The following is a 24,308-nucleotide window of genomic DNA, read 5'->3' as shown; positions in this document are numbered from 1 at the left end:
AATAAAATTTTTATGACGGGTAAAAAGTCGATCACCTACAAATTTTACAAGGCGTTCCCCACGCTACGCTGGAGCCTGGAAGCTACCAAATGCGCGCGACTTTTGATCTCGATTCCGTGAGATTTCCTTAGCGAAGGTTGGAGCTAACAGTGCAGGTAGGAGTGATACTCTAAATGTTTCGTGTATTTTCGAATTTCTTTGCCGTTCTAACGTTATTTACATTCAGTATTCCTTTCACTGTGTTTAAGCTTCAATTTCGGAAGCAAATGGCATGATCAAAATGCGACTTTCTCCCGAAATGTCGGTAACTTTATTTTGAAATCTCCATTGAGCTGTCGTACGCATGTAATAAGCTTATATGGGACAGGTCAACGTTGTCATTCCCTGTTTCTCTAAGATTGTAAGACTTCTCTTTTGCTAGAAGTGATGTTCGTAATCAAATGGGAGTTATTTCGTTGGGCGTTGTCTGGCTTTTGCAAACTCTTCCTCTCTCACAGAAAAAAACCCTAGCAGGCGTTTCGGTTATTCAATCCCGCTCTAATTTTTTACCCAACTCAACCTTCAAACTTACCCCATATCTTTGAGTCCAAATCAATTTTAGCCGGTAGTAAGGTCTTTTTCAGTGATATTAGGCCGGCAGCCAGCTACATCCCTGCTCTTAAGCCGGATATACGGCCTGTACAAATGAACATAATTTTTGTGTAACAATTTTTTTTATTTATAAGCCTTAATTTTCTCTGCTAGAAAAGGCTTCTTTTCCGGGAAGGTATATAACTATTTTTTCAACAAAAACGACAAGAATGTTTATAAAAGAAAGGTTGTTTTTCTTTAGCCATAATATTTCCAAAGAACGCCAATGATTTTTCCCTGAAGCTCTCCAAATTCACAATCTCCACCAGTACTTTCATTAAGGTGTCACCCATTTTATGAATTTGAGGAAGGTTGTTCATATGATATCAGCCACTCCACTAGCCTGAGAAAACAGTCAACATGCATTTTGCAATGCCACCACTGGTTTCCCCGCAAACTGACGTCCGAGGAATGAGTGCAGAATCTCCTACCCAGATCTGTGTAGAAATTCCAATATTGGTTAGAAATTTGCTTCAACCAATCAGAAGCACTACCCAGATCTGGGTAGGGTACGTCATCAGTATGGAATTTCTGGGCTCATTTCTGAGCCATCCTTTTGTGGGGAAACCAGTGGTAGTGCCGCAAAATGTCAACTGTTTTTGTAGACTACCGCTCTTCTGATAAGGTGTCAAAATTAATAATAACTCATCTAAATGTCTGTGTAGTATTACGATGATGTTAATTAAGCTGTAGTGCTGTTCACTTTGAACAGATTAAGATAGAAATAAACGAAATTAATGGGATGCAAGATGTCCAAAAAGATGGGCAGAAAAGGCAGAACCACCAAACACAAGCAGACTATTGAAGAAATAGAGGCCACATCTGCACCTCTTCAACTTGGAGATTTTCAAAACATGAAACGTCCTCAGCTTCAAAAGTTATGCAAACAGTTAGGACTCAAGGCCACAGGAAAGGTAAGAAAACATAATATTATTGTCCTCAGGATAAAATGGAGTGCTCGTAATCTACAGTCACTCCTTTGCTTAAATGAATTTGTAACTACAATCCTGGTTAAAATGTTTTCGACACTAATTGTCTTTCCTGCAAAGGAATTGCAGTTCATGTTAATCCCCCCCCCCCCCCTCCTGGACTGTTGGTTGTTAGCAGTCAAAAACCTTTTACACATCATCAGAGTTGTCACTAAGATTTCAAGTTGCTGGGTAATTGCAACAAGTAGGCAAGGAAAAAAATCAGCTAGAGATTTCTTGGGGTTCTATTTTTGCTATGGGCCACTTTCATAGTAGCTGGGGGAAATCCCAGCCCCTGACTCTTATTGTCAGCCCTGCATCATCCACACGATTATGGACCTCAACTTTGATCGGGGAGGGGGTGGGGGCAGAGAAACCTTGATATGAGTGTGTACTGCTGGTAACATTCGTACCAGCAAATTGCTAACAAAAACACGTAAAGATCGAAGGCAAGTGTCCAAACCTTTTGGCCAAGATTGTAATGAATAGACAAGAATTTATTGTCAGTTCAATGAATCTTTAATACAAAAAGTCATGTCTCTGTCTTGTGAGGGCTAGTAACCAGGAAATGGCTTGACTAGCTTTGCAATGTAGTCTGCAAAATGGTTTTAATGTGGTAAAGCTGCATGAAATATTATCCCAATGTATTGCTTAAGTTATTGATTATTTTACATGTTTTCTGTCTTGAAGAATGTTGAGCTTATTGAAAGGCTTCAAGAGTATCAGAAAGAAGTTACGGTCTCTAGCAACAATAACGAAGTTTTAGGACAAGTTCCTTCATCCACAACCTCATCTGCAAAGGAAAAGAAAAAAGAAAAGCAGTGTCTCATAACTGACACCTCTGAAACAGTTGAAAGGCAATTCCCAATAGATAATCTTTCTAAGAACCAGGTTCAGACATCAGCTCCACCATCATCTCCAACATCTTCTACAGAAGAAGTAGAAAATGGAAAAGAGTGTCTTGACAATGTTACCTTTGAAATAGTCGATAGTAAAATTCCTACAGATGAACATGTTCATATCGGGAAGAGTGACTACTCTGCTTCAGAGGGAGCTGATGAAGAAGTGTGCTCAAACCCAATGGATAATAATAATTGTGACTTCCCAGACAGTACGTCAACAGATCACAAGGAAGAACAAAAGACTGTGACAGTCTCCAAAGCTGACTCACATTCAGAAACAGTTCTCAGGGAATTGAACTGCAGAGTAACATTAACAGGTCTGTAACATTGTATTATTATGAGGCATGTAACAGGCCACTATACATGTGGTCATGTGTCTTAACACTTGATAAGTTTGATTCATTGACCTGGATCAGGATCCCTTTTGCTTACAACAAGACTGCTTCTGTTAGATGTGGCTAAATGTAATTTAGGCTAAGTTAAACATGAGACAATGCTGGCCAGCGGTCTCCTTCTCTAATCGTATGTAGGGCAGTCTTGGGGTTTAGCTGGGCCTTGGTGATTTTACAATTTGCTTTCGCAGGAGTCAATTGTTTTGCTCTCATTGCTTTTGCATGCAGTGGTTTAGTTGTTTTTTGCCCCAACCCTCCCTCCTCTCTGGACGCTGTTTGGTAAGTATCTGTGCCTCTCTCCACTGAGGTTCTCAGTATGACGGTGCCTAGCTGATGGGTGCCGCTCTCAGGGTTTTCATGGTTACCCTCTAAGATCGCTTGTGGCCCCCTTCCGCTTCTACAGGCACCCTCCCCATACCCATCTATTGTTGACAGGTTTAACCTCCATTGGAGGAGGCAATGTGACCTAGCGGTTAGAGCGCAGGACTTGCAATTTGGAGGCCCCGAGTTCAAGTCCCGCCCTGACTGCTGTATGATTTGTTTACGGTAGTCCAGCTACCTACTGTACAGTGAACATGTATAGTATTAAACCACTAGGAAAGTTGACACAGGAAGGAGAAAACACTAGGGGAGGTGACGATGTCTTTCCCAATTCTCTGACTGCTCAAGTTTTCAAGCAGGCTTAATTTAGCAACATTTATCTGAGACAGCAGGACAGTGATAGTGCTACCCATACCTTTAATAGTGGATTAACTTCAGGTTTGCGTAACATTAAGAGGCCTGCAATCAAACCCCCACAAGACCACAAGACTTCAGGGTCTTTTGAAGACAGTGAAAGATCTTGAGGGAGGAGTGTTTAAAAGGTCTTGACAGTCTTATTCAGATGATTCCATAACCGGGGCAACTGTAAATCATTAGCCTTAAAGTCAAGAATCCTTCATGCTTTGATTGGTTTAGTGGTGGGGGCCATGTAAAAAATGCGTCTCGACACTAAGAGCCTGTTTACATGGAGGTAGGGGAGCCGAGGTACAGGTAGGTGAGGTAACCCACTTAGGTAGGGTAACCAGCTGCCTGTCCATATTATCTCTCATTTTAATTTGTTCATGTTTACATGATAGGTGGAGTGTTACCTTACCTACCTGAGCTCCCCCACCTCCATGTAAACAGGCCCTAAGTACAATATGCACAGGGCTGTGGATTTGATCTCCTGGCCACTATGAACATGACCCCTGGCTACACTGTACTTGCACTGGAAACAAAAAAGAAAATAAACCCAAAAGAACATCCTAGCTGTTTAATTCCCTGCATAATAATTAATAGTGGAGCTCCACACACTCGTGAAGCGTGAGTGAGCGGAGCCCCATACAGTTACCTAAGAATATTTGGTAATCTATCTATTCAAAACATTTTGGTAATCACATGACTTTATGCCCGTCTCTCAGCACCACAGGAAAACCAATGTGAAATGTTAAACTTTCTAGCTAGGGTGGGAGCATATAACTTGTGTTTAACTTGATAATAGACGTCCCTATCATAGTCAAATGACAGTTGTCTAAACAAGGTATCTACTGACCAGAGTCACATGACTGTATCGTAGGCTCAGGTGCCAACTTATCAAAGTCATGTGTTTTCTTGAAGTTTTCTGCTGACCAGTTGTTAGCTTTTAATTGATTGCAGGCTCAAGTTTTTGTTTTTCAGTCATATGGTTCTCCCCAAAAGTTAAGAATAGATTTGGGATTTCTTTGCAATGGTTTAAGTCCATTGTCTGAAGTAAATTTCAAATGCATAAAATGGGAGCTTCGCTTTTAGCTCTGGCTAAATTTATATTATTATTATACTATGTACATGCACCTAGCTGAGTGGCAACTTAAAAAGTTAGGGTGCATTTCATTTGTCAGAACTGGCCAGCCAGACCTTGGCCAGACCAATCATTATGACAATGAAATAGGTTTTTTTGAAGAGTTTTAACACTAGCTGGAAAACCATCTCCCTGTGCATGCTATTTAGGTTTTGACTGATCTGGCTGGATAGCTTTGATTAAAAGTGAAATTCTCATTATGACAGGAATGGTCTGGCCAGTCAGTTGTGGCAAATGGAAAGCACTGTTAGTCAGCGACAGCTAGCCCTGATTCAAGTTCTCTTTGTAGTGACATGTAAATTATAAATCAGCCAAATATTTTCATTTGAGAATGAATCATTAACTATTATTATATTTAATTTTAATTGTTCATGTAGATGCAAAACCTAATCACAACAAAGCAAAGATCAATGCCTGCACAAGGTGGTGTGTTGTGGAGGGCCTTTTAAAACAAGACATGAAGACTCAGTGGAGGAAGATTCATCTGTTAGGGGGAAAGCCTATGATTTCAAACAGTTTTGGTAAAAGAGTTCCTTTTGTGTTGGAACCCTCTGGTCTGAATACTCCAGATGATTATGATGATAACTACATCTGTGGTACTTGCGTCAGGGATAATGAAACAGCTTTGAGATGGAAGGGCAGTTCACGGATGGTCCACTCCACGGTCACTCAGCAGGAAGCTATAAACCAAGGTGAGGAACCATTACGTTCAATGAGCTGGTTAACATGCTTTACTTCCTTTTTATGTGAATTTAGTTCCTGACTTTACAACGCAATGTACTTTAAATATTTTGCAACTGAAAAAACACAGGTTACATGTTGTGGACTGTGTAGATTTCTTTTCCCTCAGTACAGTTTGTATTTACATTGCAGTGTTCTCCTTATGAGGTGGTTAAAACTGGTAAATTTTACTGTCTGAAGCAACACTTCTTACAGCCTTCAACCACTTGAAAGTTTGCTAAAATTGAATTAGTTGTTTTAAAAAATACGGAAGTTGTGATTGGATCTGATTCTCACAAGAAAATGAATGAGTCTGGAAAATTAAAAATTAAAGTTTTATGGGCCATGCATTTTGGGAAAAGAACATTTTTCAAGACAATGGTAAATTTATTGGAATCAAACTTTTAAATGTTTGCCTAAATACTACAATCATGTTTGATTCACACAAAATAAGTCTCGAAATGAGGGAATGACATCTCAGAGAACTTACATGTAGGTCCTAAATTTCCCAGCGAGGCGGGTCCATGTCCCTCGCTTTACTTCCCCCTCCCCCAGGAGAGTGCTCCATCCTCTGGCGCATATTTTTTGCTTAACCCGGGCCAGGAGTGGTTTCTTATCTACTGAGCTAAATTTAGGGAGAACACTGCGTTGTAAGAAACTTTGGGTCCTTAAGTTTCCATTTGTTCCCACTCTGCTGTTCAAGTCTCCAGTGAATGTGATTGCTGTTGATGTCTATTATATTTAATCATTCATAACTTTTATTATTTTTCCAGGGTACACAAAATTTATCAGATAGTAAAGTTTATGTAACGTTGTGGAGTCGTTAATATAATCTTTTTGTTGCAAAACAATATCATCGAGCAAAAGTTTGAAGCAAAACAATCTAAAATAACAAATTATCATCATGTTCAAAATTACAGGGCATCCTCTTAGTACATACGTGATCAAGAAACCTAATTACACGTAAATACTGTAGTTAACACTGATCTTTGAGGCCTTTGACTAACAAAATAGTTTAAAAAATGCTTGTATGGTGAGACCTACACTGTAGGAACTCTTTTCTTGCAGAATCAGAGGCAAGTGTGACATGCAGCACACCAACATCACCTAACCATAGTATTCTGACCAGCTTCTCAAGGGTGGGTTCCGTAAAGCGTAAGAGAAGTGACAATTCAAACACCTCCTTTGCCAACTCATCAGCTGATTCAGATCAGATGGACAGAAAGAGAAGGAAAGAAAACACTATTAGATCTGGTAGCAACACTCCCGCTAGCCCTCAAGTTCGTAGAGCAAGGGGTGAAGAACTCTTACCAAGGTAAAGAAGAGTTACATGTAAGGTCAGCCTTTGAACAACCACCTAGCCTGCACAGTGCAAAGGCAAAGTATTGACCAGAAATGATAAAATGATACAGGGTATAATAATACATTGTACATCAACAGTCATTACCCTTGTGAACGGTGAGGAACAGTTTTAAATTAATTTCTGTTTTCCCAATTCAGAAATCTTCACAAACCTTGGCGCCCCAGGAAGCTAACAAAGACAGCCTCACAGACTCAAGTGAAGGAGGACACAGATTTTGCTAAAAGAGTTGAGGAAATTATCAAAAACACACAGCCGGGCTCTGAGGAGGAAATGCACATGATCATGAGTTCTAAATCCAACAGGATTCAGCGTTCACCCACAAAAAAATGACACAGCAACATGCAGTTAACTTTTTTTTTTGCAGTGGAATAATAATTTGTTAATTATTAAGGACATTTAGATTGTTTATTTTGGAGATGATGAGCCAGCAGCTTTCTTTTTCATTTACGCTGTAATAATTTGAACTCGCTGCTTTGAGAAGAGCGAAGTCAAGTCTGTAGTGAATGTTCCATTGTTATCATGTCCAGGAAACAGGAAAAGCCTTATAATCAAAGTACTATTAACATTTCATTTCCATTTAACTTCACTCATGTACATAATTAAACTCTGTTTTGTAAGAGCAAATTAATTATTCTGGACATCAATGTCCATTAATTAAAAGTAACATTAAATAATGTATTGATTATATAATTAATTATTATAACAGCATAATTATCATACTTCAAATGTATTGTTTTGAGTTACTAAGCAATTTTGGAGACTGAATTTGGAGTAGTTCTTCGAGACTACAGCTTTATTTGCTAGAATGAAAATCAAGTACAATGTGAAATAGTACAGCATGACAGAAATGACAGTATTGTCAAAGATTAAAGGCCAAATTTACATTGACTACTGCACTTGAATAATTACTGCAGTATACATGTAATAATAATACTTTTGTGAAATTATAAATTATATGAGCATTGTGTGGAACTATTGTTGTTTTATTTATAAACTGTTAAGTTTAAATTTAAAAATAAGGATCTATTATTGTCTTAATTAGTACAGTGCACAAGAGTGTGTACTAACATTATTTAGAGGAGTTTAGTAGAAGCCCTTATTTATGTAAATGTAAGGTACGGTCATTGAGTTATTAATACCCCATGATGTAAGATCCCAAAAGTCCAAATCTTTTGAGAAAGTTAAAAGGCTGAGGAGGTCACTATGGACTTTGACTCTTTGTCAAAAGAAAGAATGGTAAGTGATTGTCATGATGGCAAAGTTAACAATGGTGGGATGAACTGAGCAAACCTAAGCCTGATTGTCTTCAATTGTGTCTTGAAACACAGGATGTTGTTACAGATCTCCAAAGTACATTATTACATTGACCATGTTTACAGCTTGGGCACATTTCCTGGAAAGGGTTGGTATTGGAGCCAGCTGTTAGCTTTTGGTTATAATTATTCATGAGGTAATTAATTTATAGTAAATTGAAAGCTGCCATTCATTGGCTGCTATTTTGTCAAGGAGGCAAACTGTATAAATTACAATCAATAGCAATATTCATTCATTATTTTGCATATAAAAATTAAATGAAAAAGTAAAGAATAACACACTTGTAATTTATCATAATTATATCAATGATATCTGATGAATTTTTATTTATTTTTTTTCCTTTGAAAATTATCCTAAATTTAGGTAACAACCAATTTACTACTAACTTGCAATATTTATAGTTGAAGATATTTTATATTTTAAAAATGCTGGGTGTTCGATTGCGACTGCTATACAATAATTATATTATAAGACTCATGATCACACTAATAAAGAAAAATAGTTTTATTCTGTGTTTCTCTTAAATGATGTAATTTCATAGAGGTTCAACTTGTAAAAAAGTAAACTCTGACTTAGAATTACATGTACTATTTTTTCTTATCAAAAGAAAAAAAGAATAATATTATAACAAACACTATATGATAGTCTATTGTTTGTGATTTACAAAATGCATATATTCGTGGAATATTACTGAACTGTGACTTAAAGAGTTTACATAAATGTAAAATGTTTACAGTGCGTAATCTAGTTGGTACTTGCTATTACTAGCACAGATCTCCTTTTCTTACTTATTGTATCATTTTATGTACTTTATTCTTTTACCCAAATAATTTATATTAAGTACTCTATCTAAACTCTTGTGTTGATATTTCTTTCTTTCAGGTAGACTACATGTAGAGGACAATGTCTTAGCCAGGTGGGTATCCTGGTGTCCACAGGGAACAGGACACCCTGTTTTAAGAGAAAAAGTATTCATTTTTTTTACATCTAATTGGCATGGAAGTGGAGACAAAAGTGGAATTATTTTCTTTTTGCATTAATTTAAAAATCTTTCACTTATTGGGTTTCAGTTTCTCAAATTTGATGGAGGAAGGACTTGCCCCTGGACCCCTGTAGAGGGTGGGGCCTTCTCTAGTATAGAGAGCTTTAGATTTGAGGACAAGAACGAGTACAAGTACGAGATTTGAAAAAAAAAGACACCCCAGAAAGCTTCATTTTATTATTTTTCACCAAAAAAGTTAGTATGGTTATTTAAACTGAAGGGAAGGTTAAGCCCTCTTCTAATCACAAAATGATAAAACCTCTTACATTAGTTTGATAACTTTTTCCTGCCACTATGACATTCTCACCAAAATGATGCTGGCTTTTGCCCACGTAATACTTAGTATTGAGAAAATCTTGTACTTGTAGTCGTCTTCATCCTTGAATCTAAAGCTCTCTAATAACTCTTAGACACGCACTTTTATTATACAGTATTTCCTGGCTAAAACCTTGCGATACATAGTCCATCTGTTTTAAACATTTTCATTTACATAATTTGTAGGAAATTACATTACATCATTTGGAACAGACTTTGCTCCTGGCCGGGCTGAACTTGAGTTGGGTCCAAAGCATTGCCATTATCATCAAATCCAAGGATCCTCTGCTTGTCTTTTAGGTAGGACTTGAAGTAAAAATACACACTCCCTACCTCTCTTGGCACCTTGTAGAACAACACTTCTGGGTGCTCTCCCTTGACTTCTTCCAGGGTGTTATAACTGCTTGGAGGGCGGGATAACTCCTGTTTCAAGTTTAAGTAAAAACCAGTAATTGTTATCAAGTTATCATAAAGAAATGTACAATTAAGTACTTTTAATTTAGTTTGCAGGCCACTAACATAATGCAACTGCCCATTATCACTGCTGTAGATGCATGTCCCTTGTACAGATTAAGACCACCTCATTTTTAACAGTCTAAGAAATCTTACATGTAAGCTTAACTTCCCGGGAGGAGTATTGCCTTAATCAGTAGGATTCATTGAAAAACAGGTAAAAAAAAAAACTAAACAAAACAAAGTGATATAAACAAAATAATAAAAAAAACAAGGACAGTTGAGAACAGAGAACACTGCTTCACCAGCTTCAAACCTTTTTTGGGGTAAAATTTCAAGGGGTGGAAGAAATTCCCACATAAAAAAAATACCATTAACCACTGATTTTCAGTGCAGATCCTAGACCTTATAAATTTATATCAATGCAGAACCAATAGGAATAAAAAATTTGGTTGTTGTATGAATATATACAAGAATTAAACTGAGTCATTTCAAGTGCAGGTTAAATCTGACACTTTTATTACACTTAGTCACTGGAATACTGATTGAAGTAATGTGACGTACCTTGGCAATGACATTATCTGCATCCTTATTTATGGCTACAACTTTCCCATCGTGTTTGTTTTCCAGCATAACAACTTGATGAGGAGCACCTGTTTCATCAAATTCCATGACTGTATGGGTCTTGAAATAAGCTGTTTTATAGAAAGAAGAGTGTGTGCTTGTTAAGTTATTGCTATAGACCTTTTCACAGTTTTTTCAACTTACAAAACTAGGGGTACAATGTACCTTTCACCAAGTGCCAACGAGGCAAGTTCGTTTATCTTTTGTGGAATGTGCCTAATATCCAGATCTTCACAATTTGTTACATAATTTTACAATGGATTTTGCAATAGAAAAGGATGGCACTTTATTAAATAGAAAAAAAACTTGGGTACATTCTAGGCTTTCACTTCTATTAAAAAATAACAACATTGCTTGAAGCTTTGTTGTCTTCGTTGGTAAATTGGTGTAAGTTAGCACTTACATTTTATGGAAATTTAAAACTATAAATGTTAGAAAGTAAAATATAGTTCAAGTGAGGCCTTTGACTGCTAAAATTAAAAATTAAAATTAAATTCCGAGCTTTCGCCGATCAACGGCATCATCAGGGGTAAAAATATTCCACATAGTAATACACATATGAAAAAATTGGTATAAGCAAAATGCGTGAAAAGTGCAAAAAATATAAACTTGAATAAAACACAAAGATCTAATGAGTGGTTGGCACAGAACAAAGAGTCTCTCGAAAGGAAAAATGATTCATAATGATGGTCTTTAAAACAAACGGTCTACAAATTCATTGCATTTCTCATGGTAGTTTAGGGCTGTCTTCAGTGTCAATGGAGCTGCAGAAGGACTTGCTGGTTGACAAAAATCTCTCCACAGGCAAAAATAACTTCTAAAAAACAAAAGGTCCTCAAATGCGTTGCACTCCCCACGGGAGGTGAGGACTGGGATAATGTAAATCAAACTGCAAAGAGCATGCTGGTTCTGATAAACTTTTTGAGAATACAACTCTATTCCTTGATTAACTACTGCATAGAATTCAATTTACAAAGGAAAGGATAATACTGAAAACCCTGTTTCTGAGTCAAGAAGCAAACACGCTACCTCAATGGGGTAAATCAAGCTGCGAAGAACGAGCTGGTTTTGAACAAAATTGGAGCGTAAAAGCCTATTCCTTGATAGCTGCTGCTTCAAATGCAATTTATAAAGCAAACCAGAGCACTATTATATAGCCCTTTCAAACTAGAAATCGCATTAAAGCTAGCGCTTGCTCACCTTTTAGGGCCTCTTAAACAGAAAATGAACAGCTGCACACGGGATCACCCAATTTCGAACCAAGAGTTGTAAATACATGATCATGGTGTCACTGCCCAAATACACCCAAATATGGTCAAAAATGCAAATTTTAGAGGGTTACACAGAAGTTGAGGGTTTTTGCCTACATTGCGCTAGGTTATGAATCTACCACGGAGGCAACCTCGCTTCTTTAGCTCAGTTGCCTCGTTGGCAATCAGGCAAGGTTTTATTTTCAGGACACACATCACTTTCTTTTGTTTGAAACCAATATCATACAAAATTTTCCCAAGTAATGCAGTCATGGCACTTTTAAAATCTCTTCTTGTTAAAGCTATCAAAGTTAGAACATACTTCTCTGGTTGGTGCTCATTGCATTTGTGCGAACATCTCTGCCATCCACCTGCATATAGTGTCCAGGGATTGGGCCATCTTGATTTAGCGACACCAGCTGTTGATTATCTCTCGTATAAATCTCCCTGTCTTTGGTATCAACAATTTTTACTCCATCAGCACTCTTTGAACATAGAAAATATTGGACAATGTTAATATGTATTAAAACATGTATTTCCCTCGTTAAGACTTTGTTGAATACATGGAAAATTTCTCCACCCCCTAACTCATGCCCCCTGCGGGTTACCGGGTAGAGACAGCTGCCTTAATCCACTTATGGGGTTCCCCCTGGGGTACCCACAAAGAGCAAGGAGTATTTGTTGACATTTGTCAACTGAATAATGTATTTTACCCACGTACGAGTGTGGTTTAAGGAGATTACTCCCAGGGATCCGGGGGGTTCAATATGCATTGGATTTTTATCATTAAGACCCTAAGCCTTGTTTTGAACCAGAGGCAGGATGTACACTTGACTGGCCTTGAGCTGAGGGAAACAGTACCCAATTTTGTTTCCTTGGTATTTTAATGTTTCCCAAGGCATAGCATTGGAAAAGATTGTCACTTGACGTCTTTGTGAGAAAAGAGGCAAGATGCAACAATGAACACTTAATAACCTTAACAATACGCGTCAACACATGATAGAAGCATGCTCTGTGATAATTTACTAGGGACCACAAAATTTCTACCTTTCCTATTTTCTAGGATTATAGTACATCAATTTGCTTCTATTTTATTTTGTAAATCTCTTTTCTATTAAAAACCATTTTGTCAATGCCACTTCTCTTGTCTTCAGTTTATACACGGTAGACTTGCATTAAATTTCTGTTTCGAATGAAGCATGTTCGATTGCTATCAAATGAATATAACCTCAATTAACTTAATATATTTTACTATATTTGATACGGTTTTTTAAAGTTCTAAAAAAGGAAGCTTTTCGGCATTAAAGACCTTGCCGAAAGCTTATATTCAAGGTAACGAAACATGCCAGTTGGAAGGATCGAAATTTATGCTGAGGTTCGCATTTAAAATTTGCGCAAAATGATTGAGATTTCCTAGAGCTTAAAGTGAATTAATGAAAAAAAGGCCACAAGTTACCTCCATTTTCTTGTCTTGGTCGTTGTCCTGGTTTTGTTCCGTCTGTCTTTGATCTTAAACACTTCAAGTTCAAATTGCTAGATGTCTGGAAACGTGGTCAAGGACCTTTTATACCTCTGCTCAAGGAGTGTCTCGATTTTCCCCGAAACTGTCAAATTACGTCATACAAGTGACCCTCACCCTTTCGCTTCCGATTTATGATTGCTTTTGTTTCGAAAGTAGAGCAATTATTCGCCATGGGTTTAATCAGTCAACAAAAGTAACAGGGCGAGCCTGCTTTTTTTTTTCAAAAAATTTTCCGCTTCCGGTTCATGAAGTGGATGTGACTTTTGCGTGACATTGACAATTGTGAATCCCTTTCGTCGTGTGACACAATGCAAAGTTTATTTAGATTCGTGGATACATTATTAATTAAATTTTAAACACCAGCTGGATAGTTTTAAAATAATTTTGGTGCAATAATATTATGCAAACAGTTACTTCCAATTTCCTTCTTTTGCGTTTCTTTCCGCTTTCACTTGAATTGATGTTGTTTGAGATTCCTGTCGTAATAGGGGCGTGCAATTGAGGTTTCGTTTACTTTTTCAGAATCGGAAAGAGCGTTAATTCGATCAAGCACGTTTTATGAGGAAGTTGCTATAAAAAGTATTTTACTCGATTAAAAACGTTGCATATTCGTAAAGTGTTGGTTTATGACATGCGAAGGTTCTTTTCTAGGAAAACTGTAGCAGTGGCGGATTCAGGGGAAGTTTTTGAACCAAACTGAGGCCCGAAGGGCCGAAAAAATATTTTTGTAAGGCCGGCTTTCCCCCCCCCCCCTCCACCTTATCTCAGGGTCTGGATAACCGGGGGGCCCCTTATCTAAAGCTCTGGATCCGCTATTCTGTAGGACAACGCGAATAGGTTCTAAAGCCTAGTTATTATACATCGAAACCAGTCTTTTCCAGTACTGAATTTTTACTGTTTCTGAAGATCCTCTTTTTGTCAAACTAAAAAACCTTCTGCAGGGAATAGCTCAAATACACTCGTACGCTCATGTATACTCAGTATACATCGATTGGAATTTCTCGAGTGTAGCATTACTGTTTTGTCTGTTATTTTTAATATGTTGGAACAACGCAGGTATTGCTGGTTTTCAGTGTCACGCTATTCAAAATAGATCAAAATAAAAATCAAAACCGTTGAATAAAGTCCAGAATCTGAGAACTGAGAGGAGGTAAATATAAAATAAGACCCTCGCCAAGATTCAGGTTAGAGGAATATTTCGTATATGAGATGTCCTAAGAAATGTTTTACCCAAATTTATAGAGATTTGTATGAAGACGCCATGCTGGTGCTCATCCGGATGGGCACCAACAAGGCGGACGGAAACCAACAGAGACATCTGTTACCGAGTTTTGCTAAAAAGCGTGAATTTATTCTTCGAGGAACTCATAAACATGAAAGTAATACTTTTTTTAAATACATAAACTGTTTAGATAGCAAAATTCCCTGAAATAAGTCATTTTTTAAAATCTACATGACAACTCTCTTGGCCGTCATTTAAATGCTGTGTCACGCAAAAGCTTAGAAATTCAAGCGTACTCTATTGCAAAGCCAAGGACCCTTTTGAAGCGAAAACTTGTATGAAAATTTGTTTTCAGCTGCTCAGATACATCGTGAAAGTAAAATCTCGGTAGTATAGTGACGTCAAGGGAAAACCAACAATTGGCAGTATGGCCTAGAATTAAATTTACTTGGATCTGATCCACAAAAGTATTGCGAATTCCTGTTCGAAATTGAAATTGGAAAGGACTGTAAAGTGGAAGTGACTTTGATAATGATATCCTCTTCCGGAATTTGTCAGTAAGGTGAAAGTTTTCCGCCTTGTTTGGTGAAAAGTTGAATGAATTGCGTCAACAAGATGTCGAGATGATGATGAGCCAGCACGTTTCATGTAGACATGTCATTTTTACGCACATTCTCTTGCACCTTTCCCCTGCAGTGTATCAGTGGGGTATTAGACACCAGCTGCTAATTATGATTTTGAGGCTAGTTGACACTATATCTTTTCGTGCCGACACTAAAGCTGTTTGGTACAGATCGTTTTCACTGTCACGCAACGAAAAAATAAATTGGAAACCGTCCAGTGAAAGAAGCCAAGAAAATGAAATGTTATAAAAGACTAATATATAAACAATTTGTCCAAGTCTCAGGTCTTTGTGGCCCACAGTTTCTGAGTTATTTGTCGAAACGTTTCACGCACCTTTGTAGAAATTTGTATGGAGACGCCATATTGGTGCACCGTTTTGGTGCACCAATATGGCCGCCGGAAATCAACAAAAACATGTGAAGTTCACTATTTCTATAATAGCTCTTTCTCTTTCACTCGAGAACTAGCATACGTGCGAATAAACATATCTTCAAATACTTGAAATGGTTATACTGCTGAAAATCAAGAGGGGGGACTTTTTTTTCAACGAGACAGCATTCCTATTTTGGTGTCACGCACTGAGAAAACTCGGAAGTTCAAATTGCTGTATTTTCGAAATGAAACATGTTAAGGGAATGGGAACTTGTACAAAGATTTACTTTTTGTTTATCTTTAACCTAGTGTAAATAAGAATTCGTAAAACCTCGCTATTTTGACTTTACAATTTGGTGACGCCACTGTGAAAACCATCTATAGTATGAAAACCTATCTAAGAAGTAACTCTCCACTTTAGAGATCCGTGCGGCGCGGCACAGCTTCGCAACGAAATCACCGTGTTTATGTGCGAACCGAGACCCAATCCGGTACGATTTTTGTGCCCGCGCAAAAGCTATCCGATATAGTCTGAACATAAACTGACTAGACTACGAGTAGTCCTCATTTTTCCTCAGGGACAGTAGGGGAGCGAAACGCGAGCACGCGTGAAAATCACCCCACGCGAGAAAGGCGAGACGCGGCGGGGAGAGAGAAATCACGCGCGCTAGAGTTCCTGAGGGACAATGGGGACTACTCGTAGTCTCCTACAACCTGACATTCAAAAACATGAACAACTGCTCTTATATCAAAAACTAGCGTAGTGCTTGCATAATCCTGCAATATCCGATAGTAATTTTACGCTTTAAATCTAAAAAGTTCTCGTCCATAATTATGACTCAATGACTCATTAACGAAAAATAGTTCTTTGACTTGTACATACGCGAATTGAATTTCGTAAGTGAAAAGTGTTTTTTTAAAAAATACCGTAAATTCCGAAAATAAGCCCCGGGGCTTATATTTTTCAAAGGCCCTTTTTGAGAGGCTTATCTTCAGAGGGAAATTTGCGTTTCACAATCGATTGGGCTAACCATATAGTTGGAAGTAAATTTACCATTTTTGCTTTGTTTTACTTTGTATTTGAGGGCAATTTTCCGAGTACAAGCCCCCCGGGGGGCTTATATTTGGAGGGGCTTATTTTCGGAATTTTACGGTACGCCGTAATAATATTGTTTAAATGCAATTGGTAATTGGTGATATTTAACATAGGGAAAGCTTTTTTTTCTGGGAGCTCGCATAAGCGATCTCAATTACTTTATCACAAGGTAGCTCTAAGTTTCCTTGTCCCAAAGTATTAAGCTGCTGATAGATACCAAGTATGGACTGTGGAATATATCGTGTCGAATGAATTTATTTAACTCGTATTAATTTAAGACAAAAAGAAACCCAGTTTACTTATGTACATGATAAATAACTTTAAAAAAGTAAAAGAAATACTTAATAGACAATAATTGAGCTAACACTGATTATTTCTGACAATAATGCAGAAAAATAATTATTATTTTGCATCTCTCTGAGTAAATCAGTAACAAGCTAAGATTATTAAACAAAGGTTAGCTTTGTCTTTAAAACGAAACACTATATAATAGTCTACAATTTAATATCAAAAAAGATCTACAAATTATACTCTTGGAGTATCAATGAAGGTGAACTCACCAAAATAATATGAATTAAGACCGAATCCACCAGGAAATTGAGTAATTTTAATTTTCACTGCACAAAAACCTTGTACCAGAATAATTTAAAAAAATACAGCATTGTTTTTTTACAGTTTTCAAGGGTTAAAGTTGTAATTAGTCATCCGTAATAACACCAAAGAAAATTTCGTATGAGGGCGCGAGAAAATAAATGTCAGATTTTACAAGAATTGTGAAAACACAGGTAAAATTCTGAAAAGTTCATGTGCTTAGAACAGCGATGTATAAGCGCTATATAAATGCCATTATTATTATTATTATTATTATTATTATTATTATTATTATTATTATTATTATTATTATTATTATTATTATTATTATTTGTAAGATGTCATTTTGTGAAATTTGACATTTATTTTCTCAGGCTCCCATAAGAAATTTTCTTTGGTGTTTTTACAGATGACAAATCACATCTTTAGCCCTTGAAAATGTAGAAAAGAATGTAATATGCTTTAAATTATTCTGGTACAAGTTTTTTGTCCACTGAAAATTAAAATCACTCAATTTCCTGATAGATTCTATCCGTTTCAATCGTTTGTCTTAAAATAAATCATTTACACTTACCTTTTTTTCAGTTACTCTCAATTCAAATAACTATTGATAATTTATGACTGCAAAACCGTTCTTGTACCCTAATATATTACTACGCTTTTCACAAACATGCGAACTCTAAAATTCAAAAGCCGCCTTCACAATTGCGGTTTTCGCTGCCGTCAATCATAATTACGATCACAAGCAACGAACCTTGAAACACAGAAACACACAAAACGGATCGAAATCCACCAATCACAAATCACAAACCATGACCTTTTGAACCCGTTAAAGTAAAGTTTTGTTTCCTATTAAAGAGGTTCGTTAAGATGATTGACGGCAGTGAAAAACGCAATTGTCAGTTGGCTTTTGAACCTGAGAATTCGCATGTTTGTGAAAAGCGCAGTAAGATTTAACGTCCTTTTCTACTTTTCCATTTCATCTGGAACTCTGGTATAAGTGTTGTTGTTTCTCTCTAGTCAGGCCCAGTAAATAGTGAAGACCCAGCCTAGTTCCTAGGCGTTCTCGGCTCGGTCAATCCTGGACTGTAACGTGAGCTATGACGTCACCGAGAGATACACGCCGAGAACTCGCCCGCTCTTTCCCAGACTTCGCGCGGACAACGAGGCGAGAGAGATCGCCTAGGGACTAGGCTGGTGAAGACCAATGTTTTAGCCAGGGCCCAGTTGTTCAAAGCTGGGTTTAGATAACCCAGGGTTAGTGCGAGATTTGAATTCAGATTTGAAAGCTTAAAAAGCATTTTAGTTTTAATTCTTTTTGTCCACAAGTTGATGGTTGGAAGTTCTAAAAATTACAGAGAAAATTATCGGAGAAAAATGCTTTTGAACATAAGAAAAAGAAACCCGGGTTAAATTTAACCCCGGGTTAAGCGCTAATCGGCTTTCGAACAACTGGGCCCTGGTGGGTAACTAGGTGTCCACACAGGACACCCAGTTTTTAGAGAAAAAAAAAATGATTGTTTTATTTTGTTTAGAAGTCGTTCGCGACAAAAAAAAATCACGCGACTACGAAGGATTTTGTGAAAGTCTAAGGTTAGAATAATTTTGGGATTTTTTATCGTCAATTTAGAAATCTCTCGCCTATGGAGCTTCCTATCTCAAGTGGAAAGCTTGCACACAAAACAAATCTATGCATCTTTGCACGCTCCTAAGGACTGATGGGATACAAACAAGGAAACAACTTGCCAATGCAAGAAATCGCAGTAGATTTTATTTATCATAGACAACAGAAAATGAAGAACTTTCATCTTAGGGACGGTAATGGCAAATTATGGGTGGAGATGTTCATTGATACTTCTTTGAATGTAGTAGCGACAGTAATGACGTAGAACTTGTCGAACCTCGAACGTTACATTTTGCGTGACTATTAAATCGTCGTCCCGTTTTAATAGAATAAACAAACTCGAACGCGATTTACCGTACTGGTAAATGTTTTCACTTGTCCCCCCCCCCCCCCCCCCCCGCCCCTTGAAATACCACTTGGCATTGCTTTTATCCCAAATCAGTCCCAAAGCGCATGCAAAGATGGCGGGCATCGTGAATAAGGTCTATTATCGACATGGCCTTGGTTCCGGTTGTTCAAAAGCTGGATAGTGCTAACCATCGGATAAATCACTGTCAAGCGGATAGGTGATTAGGGAAACCAATTACACTATTCACTGGATAGACATTTTTCTGGTAGATCTTTTATACAACATTACTCTGGAAAGGTCTCAATTTCCTGGCCAAAACAATGCCGCGCGCAGTCCAAAATGTTTTTACACAATGAACAAAAATTCTTTGCAGGAAATGACATTACATCATTTGGAACAGACTTTCCTTCTGGCCGAGCTGAACTTGAGTTGGGTCCAAAGCATTGCCGTAATCATCAAATCCAAGGATCCTCTGCTTGTCTTTAAGGTAGGACTTGAAGTAAAATTTTACGCACCCTGGCTCTCTTGGCACCTTGTAGAACAACGCTTCTGGGTGCTCTGCTCTGACTTCTTCCAGTGTGTCATAACTGCTTGGAGGGCGGGTCAGTTCCTGTTAAAAAAAAAAAGAAAGAAAAACCTTAAACCGTTACATACAGTAGTAATGATATTATTCAATGATTTAAGCCAAACCGCATTCTTTCTGCTTCAGGGGCAAAACCTGGAAAGTCATGGAATTTAAGAATTTCATTTTCCAGGCCTGGAAAGTCATGGAATTTCATCGTCGGTCCTTGAAAGTCATGGAAAATTGAAGTTTTGTTTGGTAGATTGGTTACTGCAGATGACATAGCAAGGACAAAGTAAGTTACAGAGAAGTGATAGAACAGCGCAAACGGCACGCATTTTGGTTTAACACCAGAGTTTACCCTAGAACACAAAAGCTTTAAAAATTTGTACAAAGTGACAGCTAAATCTAAGTAGGTTGAGTATGATCGTCCGGGTGAACATAGTCCTGAATAGGACTGTTGTTGTTGACCGTGACTGACGTTTCCATCACCTGTACGGTAGTCATCCTCAGAGTCAAAGTGAGTTTTATCACGTCAGTTGATGGTATTAATCGCTGGTTATAGACATGATTGGTCAATTAAGTCGCGATGTTATTGGTCGTCTGTCGGTTAAGCCGTGATGTTATTGGCTATGAAAACTCGTAATGTTATTGGTGCGTTTCGATCCGTCTATTGTCACAGTTAAACAGTCGTTTATTGTTAGTCAAATTGTCAGTTGTCCAGTCGTTCTCTCGTAGTTAGTTTTGCTTTATTCCGTCAATAAGTCGCTTGTACGGTGCCAGAAACTGTTGACTTCGATACAGGTGGGTTTTGAGCTGCTGATTAAAGAAATGTTATTGACCTTTGCAATGACAGTATCTTCATCTTTATTTATTGCTACCACGTTCCCATCATGTTTGTTTTCCAATATGACAACTTGATGATTTGAACCCGTTGCATCATATTCTATAATCGTGTGAGTCTTGAAAAGAGCTGTTTGGAACAAAAAAGTGCATCGTTACATTATTATGTAACATGTTCTTAAGAATATTATAGATCGTATAGAATATTAAGGCGGGTCACTCAACTCGTTTTGAGTTATAACTTGTTGAAGGTCAATTTAGCATTTTTTTCTTGCTGGTTTAATACCAGTTTTGTAGTAACTACTGGAAATAGTTTATATCAAAGGTGAAATGCTGAAATATATACACCCAAGTTGAAATATTGTTTTTAGTTTATGAACCACCCTAAAACACTATTTTTATTTCTGTGTCAACTAAACTTTATTCCCTTTTTGGTGACTGAAGGGCAACTGAAATGCATTACGGCTTTCAATCGTACTCATCTACACTGTAGTCAGTGGGGTCTAGCTGAGTCACAGACAATGATTTGAAAAAATAAATTCTGGTCCCAAAGTCTCAGATTTTAGTAGCTTTCGACTGTATTGCACAGTCTTCATCAGCAGTAAATGCTCAGTGCTATCACGTGAACTTAATTCGTCGCGTAACATTTAATGGTTAAAAATCGGGAGAAGTCCATCTCTGTTTAGGGTTGGACGTTAGCGTCTGATATGGATGGCCTCCTTGATTTCCCGCGATTTTTAATCAGTTGTTATCACGTGACTAGTTCACGTGACAACACTGAGCGTTTATTTCTGATGGAGACATTTGCGATACAGTCGAGAGCTACAAGACTAAAATCGGAGACTTTGAGACAAAATTTACTTTTTTTCAAGTTTGATTACCAAGGTCAAAAATGAGCATTCATGGAATTTATAGATAATGATGTTTAAATTAAGTTGTAAATATAGATGACTGCAAGGATCCCCCATCAGAAGATTATCAAGTACAAATAACAAATAACTTAATTCATTTCATAGTTTTGATGTGATTTTGATGGTTATTTTCTAACATCCATTTTTTGGTGACATTTGACGATATGAACCAGGGGTGGATCCAGGATTTTTTTAGGAGGGGGTGCACTCGTCTCTTGCTCTACTTCAACACCAATAAACCACAGAGTTTTTTTTTTTTTTTTTGCAGAATACCAGTTGTATTAGAAAACCGCAGGTCATCTCGGGGGGGGGGGGGGGGGGGATGCGCACCCCCTGCACCCTCCCCCTAGATCCGCCCCTGTGAACGGACGACAATGCTTGTTTTCATTCTTTTATCCCTGTTAAATAGTTAGCCTGCGTCGTAGGCGGGGTCGTTCGCGCGAGATACGTTTTTACGGAGAGACTGCGAAACCGTACGCCGCGAGAATGGCGACTTTGCCGCCAAACCTCTCACACGCACAAAAACAATTCCGCCAGCTACGCAGCCTAGTAATAGTATAGGCGTCTAATTCACGTATTTCAAAGCTACTAAAAGCTACAGTATCAAAGTTAGAACATACTTCTTTGGTTGCTGCTTTTTGCATTTGTGAGAACAGCTCCACCATCCACCTGCATATAGTGTCCAGCAATCGGGCCATCTTGATTTAGAGACACAAGCTGTTGATCACCTATTTCGTAAAACTCTCTGTCTTTGGCATCAAATATTCCAACATCACTCTTTAAAAATAGGAAATAGTAATTCCTTGTTATCCACTTAAGATGTTGCTCTGTTTCTCACTGGCTCAAATCACATGGCTCATTCTTTATAACCAGCCAGCGTTAAACCTTATTTGGAACACGTTTGCGATATCCAATAACATGGCGTCAATAGAGAGGAGAAGTGTGTCGTCACGTTACCATAGCAGCAAAATGTTTGGATCCAAACGATAGGGAGCTTTAGCAAACGGCGACGGAAACGAGAATGGCAACAAAGCGATAGGTTGTATCAGCAAAATATCAACTTTACACGTTCATCACGCTTTAAAGTAGTGAACACAACAAAAAATTTTCAGTTTTTCTACACTTAGATATGGCTCTTTTCGGATCAAACCCCGAAAATTTCGTTAGCGTTATACAAAGTTTGAAGCATTGCGAATTTACTTTTTTAAGTGACGTTTTTGGCTTGTTGTCATCCAGAAAGTTTGCTACCATGGCAACGTGGCGTAACCACTTCTCTCTATGGCAACCGCGAACCCTGTAGAAAATTGTTCCGGATTGCAGATTCCACCCCCGATTCCACAGGCAAAACCTTGCCGCGTCCCGAAATCCAAATTCCCTTACACAGGGTGAAAAAACCATCGGACGGGACGGGACGGGACTGAGCGAAACTGTGGGTCTGGATGACGGGATTGAAGTACCTTATCTGGCGACCATCATTGATCTGTTTTTAACATACCGTAGTTAAAAACTGCTTCTTAAATAACTAAGAGTCGTGATCAAGTACGTCACGACTGATAAGTTACACGTGGTTACAATAGTGAATTGATAAGATAAAAAAATGACTGAACATAACGGATGTCATTGTTTTTCTGAAAAAGCGGACATCATCTGATCAGTGGACCCATTACGACCAGATTGTGTATAATCTACGGGGCGTTTGTGTCTTATTTTTGGTTAAGTCTTTGGCCAGAATTAGAGATGAAAGGTTCATGCCCAAGTAAGTCAGTAAAATAATCTTATTACTACAATATTCTCCGTGTGTCTAGTTGCAGCAGAACGATGACTAACTGAGAAATCAGTAAGTAGCGCAAAAGTATATTTCTGTTTCGATCGAAGCACGTTTAATTGCTAATATAAATGAGTAAGTTCATTTTATTTGATGTAATTCTGATAAGCTCGTAAAGGAAGATTTTTTATTTGACGCACCCCACGGAATGTGAAATTCTAGAAATAAAAATCCAACACTAAAGGAAAAAAAAATAAATATAAAACAATAGAAATATTTTCATATACTTTCATAACAGACGATAAGATAAAAATCAGTCGAATTAAAAGCTATCATAAAAATGTAAGGCGATTAAATTCTAATTTGTTAAAAGAAACGTCGGTATCTTATGATGGCATGAACTTAAAAAGAATAGTCAGGAAAACGGGGTTAAATATACTTGAGCTTATATAAATTTATGGAGTTAATACATTTCGAGAGGTTACCTGCATTTTCTTGGTCTCTGTCCTGCTTTTCTCCAAATGTTATGGAACACTTCGAATCGCACTATGCCTGGAAACGTAACCGGGCGAGGGTTTTTATGTATAGTGTATCTCAATATTCTCCCGAAACTGAAAAATTGCGGCGTACAAATCGACTTATTACTCGTTTCGAAAGCAAAATAATTCGCTCTAATAGTGGTTTTAAAAAATTCCGCCTCCGGCTCATGAACTTGGTTTGACAAAGGCGTGAAGAAGCCGATGACCTTTCAGTGCAAGTGCATGATACAAAGATAATGAGGATTCCTTGGTACATTTTAAAAAATCCAACCGAGACTCAAAACAGAAATAATGCATTTTGGCTCATTCTTGTTGTCTTTTTTTTTTCAAGTTTCCTTGAACAGTTATGCAGACATTTCTTTCCAGTTTCTTCATTTATTTGTTTTTTTTCCGCTTTTCAGTATCTTACTTGATCTAGCCTTCATTTAATATTTATTTTTTGAGCAAATTCTTAGCC

The 24,308-nt window shown here is 37.6% G+C and overlaps 3 protein-coding genes across 3 annotated transcripts; 1 reads left to right on the top strand and 2 right to left on the bottom strand.

Annotated features, from left to right (window-relative positions):
• Positions 1-141: 141 nt before the first annotated feature.
• LOC140925324 (uncharacterized) lies at positions 142-7,721 on the top strand. The gene is made up of 6 exons (XM_073375329.1): positions 142-155; positions 1,343-1,544; positions 2,289-2,817; positions 5,128-5,442; positions 6,539-6,785; positions 6,971-7,721. Exons 2-6 carry the CDS (start codon positions 1,368-1,370, stop codon positions 7,161-7,163), a joined length of 1,461 nt encoding a protein of 486 aa, XP_073231430.1. The 5' UTR covers positions 142-155; positions 1,343-1,367; the 3' UTR covers positions 7,164-7,721.
• A 906-nt stretch (positions 7,722-8,627) lies between these two features.
• Positions 8,628-13,447, bottom strand: LOC140925322 (uncharacterized). Its single transcript, XM_073375327.1, has 4 exons — positions 13,288-13,447; positions 12,154-12,316; positions 10,522-10,652; positions 8,628-9,927 (listed from the first exon to the last, which is right to left on the bottom strand). The coding sequence occupies exons 1-4, from the start codon at positions 13,291-13,293 to the stop codon at positions 9,700-9,702; spliced, it is 528 nt and encodes a 175-aa protein (XP_073231428.1). The 5' UTR covers positions 13,294-13,447; the 3' UTR covers positions 8,628-9,699.
• Positions 13,448-19,289: 5,842 nt separating this feature from the next.
• On the bottom strand, positions 19,290-23,906 carry LOC140925323 (uncharacterized). The gene is made up of 4 exons (XM_073375328.1): positions 23,798-23,906; positions 22,168-22,324; positions 20,636-20,766; positions 19,290-19,841 (listed from the first exon to the last, which is right to left on the bottom strand). Exons 1-4 carry the CDS (start codon positions 23,801-23,803, stop codon positions 19,614-19,616), a joined length of 522 nt encoding a protein of 173 aa, XP_073231429.1. The 5' UTR covers positions 23,804-23,906; the 3' UTR covers positions 19,290-19,613.
• Positions 23,907-24,308: the final 402 nt, after the last annotated feature.

The sequence above is a fragment of the Porites lutea genome, chromosome 14 (genome assembly GCF_958299795.1).
Source record: "Porites lutea chromosome 14, jaPorLute2.1, whole genome shotgun sequence".
Taxonomy (NCBI): domain Eukaryota; kingdom Metazoa; phylum Cnidaria; class Anthozoa; order Scleractinia; family Poritidae; genus Porites; species Porites lutea.
The sequence above is the reverse complement of the archived record's forward strand: the minus strand, read 5'-3'. Positions and strand labels throughout refer to the sequence as shown.

Bases quoted from the DNA above. Each gene is read 5' to 3' on its own strand.
- LOC140925324 (XM_073375329.1), top strand. From the start codon at position 1,368: ATGGGATGCAAGATGTCCAAAAAGATGGGCAGAAAAGGCAGAACCACC. The intron at 1,545-2,288 runs GTAAGAAAACAT...TCTGTCTTGAAG, and splicing joins GACTCAAGGCCACAGGAAAG to AATGTTGAGCTTATTGAAAG. The intron at 2,818-5,127 runs GTCTGTAACATT...TTGTTCATGTAG, and splicing joins CTGCAGAGTAACATTAACAG to ATGCAAAACCTAATCACAAC.
- LOC140925323 (XM_073375328.1), bottom strand. The intron at 20,767-22,167 runs GTATGTTCTAAC...TGTTCCAAACAG, and splicing joins AAAAAGCAGCAACCAAAGAA to CTCTTTTCAAGACTCACACG. The intron at 19,842-20,635 runs GTCAATAACATT...TTTTTTTAACAG, and splicing joins AAGATACTGTCATTGCAAAG to GAACTGACCCGCCCTCCAAG.
- LOC140925322 (XM_073375327.1), bottom strand. The intron at 10,653-12,153 runs GTATGTTCTAAC...TCTATAAAACAG, and splicing joins AATGAGCACCAACCAGAGAA to CTTATTTCAAGACCCATACA. The intron at 9,928-10,521 runs GTACGTCACATT...AACTTGAAACAG, and splicing joins CAGATAATGTCATTGCCAAG to GAGTTATCCCGCCCTCCAAG.